Genomic DNA, 9,205 nt, shown 5'->3' on the forward strand with positions numbered 1-9,205 from the left:
TTTTGAGCAGACTCAGAAGCTCGCAGTTAGGCTAAGGGGGTCTCTTGCTCTGCCTGCTTCCCTTACCTTTAAAGGGGATGAATTGGTTTTGTGCTTCCAGGAGAGCGTTCTTGGAAAAATCCTAGCACTCACTAGCTCCACTGTCCTCCACAGAAGCTTCCCATGGAATCTGTCCCAACTGATCTCTGAGCAAGCTGAAGTTTGCTCTTCTGAAATCTAAAACCTATTCAATAGGTTTAATAATATTCATATAATATCGTAATATCAGTTGCATAATAATATCATATTCAATAGTATCATATTCAATTCTATCTACAAGGGGAAATTTGGTAGAATGTGGTAACTTCCTACTGGACCACATTACTGCACCTTGCAGCTTAAGATCACAAAGTGAATGTACAGACAGCTACTTATACCTCTTCATTATCTTGGCTTTAATTATTCATTTTTAAGCTTACCTAAATGCCAGGACTGGGAAGCTGTTTCAGGGAGCTTGTGCTTTTCACCTTCATGGTACTGTGTCTCAGAGGATTTGTAGGCCTAAAAGCATAATAAATTTTCTTTTAATGAGGTGGTAAAACTCTAAATTGCTGTATCAGATCCCATATTTCCTTTGCAAATTAGGAAAGAATCAATAAGCCAGACTCATGAAGGAGATAGTAAATGTCTTGTGTCATGCTAGAAAAATTTCTGCAGACACTGGATGTTTAAGGAATATGGTGAGTGATCTCCAAAGAAATAGTTGTACAATATATTTTCCTTTATGCCTGCAGGACCACAAAGTAGAAGAATTTATTGGTTCTCCACTTTATTCAGTTATGATAATCAGTTATGAGATGCTACTGCGATCTTTGGATCAAATTCAGGCTATAGAATTTAACCTCCTAATCTGTGATGAAGGACATCGTCTGAAAAACAGCTCTATTAAGACAACTACAGCTCTCACTAATCTGTCTTGTGAGAGGAGAATTATCCTTACTGGTTAGTATCTATAGTTACTATTAATATTTTGCTGTGTTAATAGTGCTAAGTTGGGGTAAAGGAAAAAGATATTGTAAGTATGGCAGGACCACAGTATAAATTTTGGCAATGGGTATTAAATGCACAAATCTTGGGTCTTGTAAAAAGAGATCATTTCCATTTTTTTAAAATAAATGCAAAATTTGTCGATCCTTAGGGGCAGACAAGGAGCCTGGGAACTTCTGTAAGGGAATCAGGACTCTGTTTGCATACACTCATTGTTTTCCTTTGTAATTGTGTAATAAAATTGATTTAGAACTTGACTTTTTTAATTCCTTTGCTGAAACAATTAGGTGTGCAGTCTATTTAGTTAGGAGGACAGTTAGAAAGTTTTGATTAATTCAGAACTCTGAGTAATTCACATTGAAACAAAACATCTGTTTTCAAGATGGATTCTGAACATTAAACCCCTGCAATCAATGATTGTACTTCTATCAGTTTCCAGAAGAAGTTACCAAATGCAGATTTATTTTTTTTTCTCTGTCCAGGTACTCCAATCCAAAATGACTTGCAAGAATTTTATGCATTAATAGAGTTTGTGAATCCAGGAATACTTGGTTCTTTATCTACATATAGAAAGATATATGAGGAACCAATTGTCAGATCTAGAGAACCTTCAGCAACAAAGGTATATTATTTTTAAAAATGCAGTTATAGAAGAAAATTCATAGACAGCACTGTGAAATTTGCTTTCTGTTGAATAAAATGAAGCTTAGGGCTACTAATAGTAGCAAAAGCCTTACACCTTCCTATTTGAAAGAAATTCACTTGTTCTCTGAAGGGAGCAAGAGGAATACATACATGTTGAGATCACATCATTTCAGCTGCCTATTAATTAGCTGGCAAAAATTGTTCTTCCAGCACCTTGCCCTCCCAAAAATTCCGTGCGCATTACCATGTGACAATACTTTATTCATGCTTAGTTTCTCGACAGTATTGCGCAGTCTGCATGATTTTATTGCATCTCAAGAAATTCTAGAATATAATTGAAGCCTTCAATGTCTTCTGTGACATTATCTTCCTTTGTTTAAGACTTTAGAAACCAGACCTAGAACTAAGCTAATGCAGTGGTACTAATTGGAGAAGAATTGGTCATTACAGTCCCATGTCAGAAGGTGGTATCATACTTTTAAAATGTTGTTTGAATTCCTAATTAAAATCATACAAAAAATTATTGTGATGAAATACAGGATTATAATTCATTTTGTGCTTTGTTCTTTAAGGAGGAAAAGGAATTAGGAGAAAAAAGAGCAGCAGAACTCACACGCCTCACTGGACTCTTTATTCTAAGGAGAACACAGGAGATTATAAACAAATTTCTGCCCCCTAAAAAGGAGAACATAATCTTCTGCCGAGCAACAGCACTGCAACTTGAATTGTATCGAAAACTGCTTAGTTCTCGAGTTATAACGTCCTGTCTACAAGGCAGGCTAGAAAACAGTCCTCACCTAATATGTATAGGAGCTTTGAAAAAGCTTTGCAATCATCCATGTCTTCTGTTTAAAGCTATAAAGGTATCTGTTTGTGTGGGGGTGGGTGCCTGCAGTTAGTCATTTCAGCAGGCAAAGGTCACTAAAACTATGCTTTGGTCAATGTGCATGTTACTTAAGGTAATTTCCATACTCTTTTGTCACATACAACTTGCTTTAGGAGATCTGCTTTCAAAAACATAAATGTTAGGAAATCTGAATGTACTCAGGGAAAGTATCTCACCAGTTTCCTACTACCTTATAGTATTTTCTTGTTCTTCATGTATTTTCCCTCTTAATCTTGTCTCTGAGTATTTATAAAAATAGATATAAATGTGAATTTTACAAAGAACACCGTTAGCTAGAGATTATTGTGTGTTTTCTGTCTGCTGGTACCTCTGAGCCCTCCCTGTCCGCATGATAATTTCACTTGCTGAAGCTCAGTGACACTGAGAGCTGCAGGCTCAAAATGTCAGTGGTACTAGATGTCTCCATTTCCACTTCTCCTGGGATCCTATCACACTGTGCACCTTGTTATTTCTATAGAAATGTTCTCAGTCCTATAGGTAAATAATGAGATAGTTAGAACTTGGTAATACTACTATGGCTACTAGTCAAAGTCCAAGTAAGGTAGGTGGAAATGTAAATCTTTCTTAAAAGACATATTTCATGACTTTGTAGGAATCTCTGCAGCACAGACCTCCCTGTAACTTTCAACACTGCCAAGTAAAGTTCATTGCCTTTACTTCATAGTATAAGCATTAGGAATTTTTCATACATGAAAGCGTAAGTCTTTAGAAACTATAGGGATATAAAAGACTATATGTGCAAGTCATTTATTGCCGTTGTGGTTTTGGCATTGGAGTAGTTTCGCTTTTTCCTCCCTGTGAAACACTGATTTTCAAATTACAGCAAAATACTACCTGTATTTCTTCTATTTTATTGTTTTTACTTGCTAGCTTTTCTTCATTTGCAGTTGCATAACTGAATCTTAATGACAACATCTTCCTAAAAAAAGTCAAAGACTGGGAAGTTCCATAATAAGGTGTTATGGAATTTAGAAAGAATAAACAGAGTATGGTTTTTTTTTTTCCCCCAAGTTTTAGATACGGCTTTGCTGTGGGTGTACATCTGTGTGGTTGTTTAAGTAGAGAATTAGAAGTAAAACACATTTTTCAGTTTTAAGTATTTCAGCTTTCTACTCAGCTGCAAACCACATCTTAGATTAGAGGGTGTAAACCAAAATAAACACTGTCACTATTTTAAAACTGTGCTTTCAATCCAGTATTGGGAGGTTGTCGTGCTCACATGATACACTACTTTGTGGCAGCTTTTGATGCCTCCTTTTGTCTTTGTGAAAAAAAATAGAGCAAAGTTTAAAAAAAACCAAAACATGTTAGAGTGGGTATGGGTATGGGAACTTGAATCCTTTTATTTTCAATAGGAAAAAAGCTGCGATCCTATGTCTGATGAACATGATGAGTCCAGCCTCTATGAAGGTCTAATAGATGTCTTTCCACAAGATTATACTTCGGACACTTTCTCTGAAACTGATTCAGGAAAATTGCAGGTGCTGGTGAAGTTGTTAGCAGCAATCCATGAGCTCAATTCGTCTGAAAGGCAAGTGTGAAAGAAAGGTGAAAGGGAGATAATGGGAGTGACCTTCTGGATATTGTTTTGCTTCTCAAATGCATGGGGATGTAATATTCAAAATAAAGATATTGCAACTGTTTGCAGAGGTGCCAAGCATATTTATGCATTGTACTCCTGGCTCTTCCTTGTTAAACACTAAACTAGGATTTGCAGCTGACATAATTTTCAAAGAGGCTCTTCATATTTTTACCAGATAAATATACTTGATATTTTATACCGAGTTCCAGCAAGTAAGATAGTTTGCTACAGCCCCTGTACAATGACATATTATCTTTACCTGCAGAGACTTTCCAATGCTTTGTATCTCCTTGAGGAGATGTATTAATGTACTAAATATTATATTTTAAATAGCACTAAAATATTTTTAATTACTAGATTATAAGTTATTTCCTCTTTAATCATATATAACTGCTCAGTGCTTGCTACCTTTACTGTTCAGGGTAACCAGTCTCAACAGACAAACTTGCACAGTGACTGCTTATTTCCCCTGCAGTATATGCCACTGACATGTAGGAAAGCATCTGTTTATCATGGGGTAATAGGATGCACATGGTTAGTTACTGTGCAATTGCCGATTCATTGAAATCTCACATGACCTTGTATCCCATGATGACTTTTTTATGGACTCATGCCTTAAAGCCCAGCTATTCCAAAAGTATTTAGCTTTTAACTTTTATTTAAATTGGTGCTTAAATAGGACATGCTGTAATTCTGTAGTGGGAAGTTACAGCAAATCTCTTGGCACTGATGTAATGGAATTTGAATCTGCTCTCTTTTTACAAATCAGAAAGCTGAGCCTATTGTGGAGTTTATATGCCTAACATCCATTGAAACCAATGACAATTAAATATCTAAATGTACTGGCATTATTTCTTGTAGGTCAAAAGAAACAAGGGTGCCAGGAAAAACCACCTCTCTGTATCAGTGCTGTAGGAGCTGCTGAGTTACAGCTAGTGTTCAGGCATTATTTTACACCTTTAAAAATTTTGTTGCTTTACTTCAGTGCTGTTCATGTTTCTTTTTCTTTGTTTCTCTGCTCTCATTAGTACTTAAACAGTTTTTTACAATGTACAGACTAGATTCCAGTCCTCTTTCGAAGTTTATATTCTATTTTTGAGTGAAAACAAATGTGTGAATTTGGTGTTGATTCACAAAAAAATCAATCCTGCAAAGTCTTTACAAACAAGTCTTGGATGTAGTTCAATTGTAAAGTGTAATAATAAAAATACTTTAAAACAATTTTAAAATGTTCATTTATCAAGTTTTCCCTGAAATTATTTGTCTAGTTCTTTACTTGTTTTTAATCAAAATTATTTCAAAAAATGGATCACCTTTGATGAAATTTGTTACACTTAGTTTAGATTATAGAAGATGTCCAAACAAGATCTGGCAGAAAATGCCCTAAATATCCTTTAATTTATTTATGGCTTAAATTCAAAAGATCTTTCTTTAACCACTCAGTAGAATCATCCTCAATATCTGGGAGGACAGAAATTCTAGATTTGCAGATCTCTGAAACTTATTTAGTTAAAATTTCAGAGAAAAAAACACCGTCATAGTATGGGTCATTAGTGTAAGGGATCAGACTGATTTTGCTTTAAAAAAAAACAAAACACCAAACGAAAGTCCCAACTATATTGTTTGTGATATGTTCCACTATCCTTCATCCTAGTTGTTTTCAGTCATAAAATGTAGAAAAAAGTCACTGCTTTCCTATTTGACTTTCATGATTTTGTTTATTAGAATTTTCTGAGGTTGTCCAAAGAAGTTCGCAGTAGCTTTTTCAGTAAGTAGAGTCATATATATATTATCTATTAGCTACTACAACACCCTCTGCAAATGCTGCCTTAACAACAGCTATTTTTTATAAATAGAGATTTAAAAAAAAATAAATCTATCTTTGTGGTTGGTTCTGGATCCCTGCAATCTGTGCATTAAGCCAAATTCTGTTGTGAAGGAAAACATTCATTAGTTAACATTTGAATGCTTGACAGTAGGTATAATGCATCTAAATCTAGTATGTGCTTCACATTAATAGGAAACTTAACCTCAGGTTGATGTGTAATTTTTCTTGACTTGTAATTTTATTTTCTTAGATGTCTTCAGTAATTTGTTATTGGACTTTAACTTTACCAAGGTCTAAGATGATAAGATAACTTTGTTTTACTGTTTGACAGAGTCGTACTGGTATCCAATTACACTCAGACGTTAAACATATTACAAGAGACATGCAAACGTTATGGATACTCTTATACTAGACTTGATGGACATACTCCTGTCTCCCAGAGACAACAGATTGTTGATACTTTTAACAGTAAATTCAGTCCAGCTTTTATCTTTTTACTGAGTTCAAAGGCTGGCGGAGTAGGACTGAATCTGATTGGAGCATCTCATTTGATCCTGTATGATATTGACTGGAATCCAGCTACGGATATTCAGGTCTGATAACAACTGTGTACATGTGGGTTGGGATGGCCATCGAATGATTTCTTGATTGATTTTTAAATGCCTGACTTTACATGCCTTATTGCTACCCAATTATCACATTGCATCTGGGCATGTACAATACTGAAGGAAAACTCTAACAAGAAAAGAAGAAATATTTCTGTATCATGTTATATATATATTGGTATCATTAGAAGCCCTTTTGCAGTAAAAAATGAAAAGATTAAATTCTGGTTTCTTTGGAGGAGTGAGTCATGTATCCCCTTTGTCTCCTGACCTCTTTTTAACTGGAAGGTTGCTGTGTTTCTAAAAAGAAAGGAAAAAACATGATTAGACTGCATAGCAAATGTTGCTGTCCATTTGCAATACCTGAGAAAAAGGGAGAGGTTCTGATCAGAATTAAGAGAATGGAAAATCACATGGCAATGGTGGAAAAAGAAAGAAAACAAAGCCAGTGCTGTGCTATTCTTGTAATGGCACTGTTGGCCCCAAGGGATTATTTAGTTGGCATAAGAGCGTTCAGTTAAAATAGTCCTTAACAATAACAATTTAAAAGAATCTTTTTATAAACGCAGTAAGAAACTTTTTATTCTAGAGTAATACTGTGTGCTTAATACCTGAAATAAGCTCCGATTCTTGGCCCTGCTCCTGTTGCAAGTGTGAATTAGTACCCTCGTGTGGTCCCTTGTCTTGTTGCTTGAAACACAGTCTGCTAAATCAGTTGAAATTGCTGCAGGTTGCCAAAGACCACAAACCATGTTGTGGGTACTTGTACCCAGTATGTAGATGTAACCCTTATATTTTTGAAAAAAAATAATATATCAGTACTCAGTTACATTTTGCTTGTTTAAGAATTAAAGAGGGTGTGAAACACTAATTTTACAATTTTAAAAGAAATAGAAAAGTGATTTTTAAAGGTGTGTTGTGGCAAAAAACAATTTTGGAGATGGGGGAGAGTGATGAGTATTCCTGAAATATTAAACAGTTGCAAACACTTGGAAAACAAATACAAAGAGGAGATTTCTGGCAGGAAAGAATTGAAACCTCTGCTTTCCTACTGTAGTACACAGAAAGAAAGGGGAGCATAAATGGCAGAAAGTAAATTATATTTTCAAAATTATTTACAGTTAGTACTAGAAGACTTTTATAAAAACAGTCAAAGACAGTTATTGAGGAATGCTTTCTTTGGACAACATCTTTTTGAATGAGCTAGCAGAACTGGTAATTCGATCAGTGGAGACTACATGTTTTAGTTGAAATACCGTTGTATAGTAGGTAGGCTGTTAATGCTCTTCATTTTTTTGCTTTCTTCAGGCAATGGCTAGAGTGTGGAGAGATGGTCAGAAACGTACTGTATATATCTACAGACTGCTAACCACAGGTCAGAGATGGTACTCAAACATACCCTAGAGTGAGACAGCTATTGAAATTTTGTCCATAAAAGAAAGGGAGGGAGTGTTTTTGGAAATCATTCATTCTTTAAAAATGTATCTTATTTGTTCTGAATTCAGTTAAAATAGAGACATCTCATTGATTCATTTGCCTTTGCTTTGCTTTTGCTTGAATAACTAAAAATAGTGGTTTAGCATTTCCTTTGAGTATTGTTATCAAGAAATGGATTTGATTTTTCTTCTTGACAAATACTGGTCAAAAATTATCCCAGTGTATCTATTTTTTTTTTTCAATACAGGCTCAATAGAAGAAAAGATTTATCAAAGACAGATCAGCAAACAAGACCTTTCTGGGGCAGTTGTAGACCTTTCCAAGACATCTGAACACATCCATTTTTCCATTGAGGAGCTTAGAAATCTCTTTACTCTTCATGAAGATTCCAGCTGTGTTACCCATGACTTGCTTGAGTGCGACTGTATGGGAAAGAAAGACCATCAAAGTGAGTTTCTTTTTCATTATCCCTGGCCATTGCTGAGGAAGTACATCCATTCTGAATATATAGTCTGTCACTGGAGAAAACTCCGATGCTCAGTAAAATAGGATTGAAGTAAGGAGGTTCATTATGGGATCTTCCATATATTGGCTGATTTTTCTAATGCGTAGGAGCCCTTCACAAGATGAAGAGAAGAAAAGATTCATTCCTTGCAGTAACAACTAATTCATGTATCATGCCTCTTAATTACTTGAATTAGCTATGGCCAGCTCAACTAGTGATTCATTACAACCAAATGACACTATATGGTGTTTTGTTTCTAAATATTCAACAACAGAAATGAGTAGCTGGTAAGGGCTAGTTCAAAAGCTGTTTATCTGAGGACAGCTATACCAGATGAAGGTCTATGCCAGATCTCTGAATATAAGCCTTCATTTCACAGTTATTAACTAAAGGTGATGCAGGATGTTTAAAGTAGTTATTTGAGAAATGCTGAAAGATCGCCTGGTAATGGTAAAGCCAAGTTGCAAATATTCACATCTATCCTTTCTGTAGGAACCTGTCTCTTGTTCTTTTGGCATATCAAAATTGTTTTAATATCTTGCTGCATACAGGTATATAGGCTTAAGTTAGGAGGAGGTTTAAAAAAAAAATTATCATAAGTTATGTTTACATCTTATCCATTTTAGTTTTTATAGCTCATCTAGTTTCTTAAAGGCAAGAGTGTCTATTG

The 9,205-nt window shown here is 35.1% G+C and overlaps 1 protein-coding gene across 1 annotated transcript in view; it reads left to right on the forward strand.

Annotated features, from left to right (window-relative positions):
* Positions 1-773: 773 nt before the first annotated feature.
* The window catches only part of RAD54B (RAD54 homolog B (S. cerevisiae)), a gene marked incomplete at its 5' end in the record, with an annotated part of 11,030 nt that continues 2,598 nt past the window's right edge, over positions 774-9,205 (forward strand). The window contains 7 exons of the mRNA XM_009695489.1: positions 774-981; positions 1,509-1,648; positions 2,244-2,534; positions 3,934-4,109; positions 6,320-6,581; positions 7,902-7,968; positions 8,278-8,478. Of these exons, the coding sequence (XP_009693791.1) occupies positions 774-981; positions 1,509-1,648; positions 2,244-2,534; positions 3,934-4,109; positions 6,320-6,581; positions 7,902-7,968; positions 8,278-8,478 (1,345 nt within the window). The remainder of the gene's footprint in view (positions 982-1,508; positions 1,649-2,243; positions 2,535-3,933; positions 4,110-6,319; positions 6,582-7,901; positions 7,969-8,277; positions 8,479-9,205) is intronic.

The sequence above is a fragment of the Cariama cristata genome, unplaced genomic scaffold, assembly GCF_000690535.1.
Source record: "Cariama cristata isolate BGI_N322 unplaced genomic scaffold, ASM69053v1 scaffold2772, whole genome shotgun sequence".
Taxonomy (NCBI): Eukaryota; Metazoa; Chordata; class Aves; order Cariamiformes; family Cariamidae; genus Cariama; species Cariama cristata.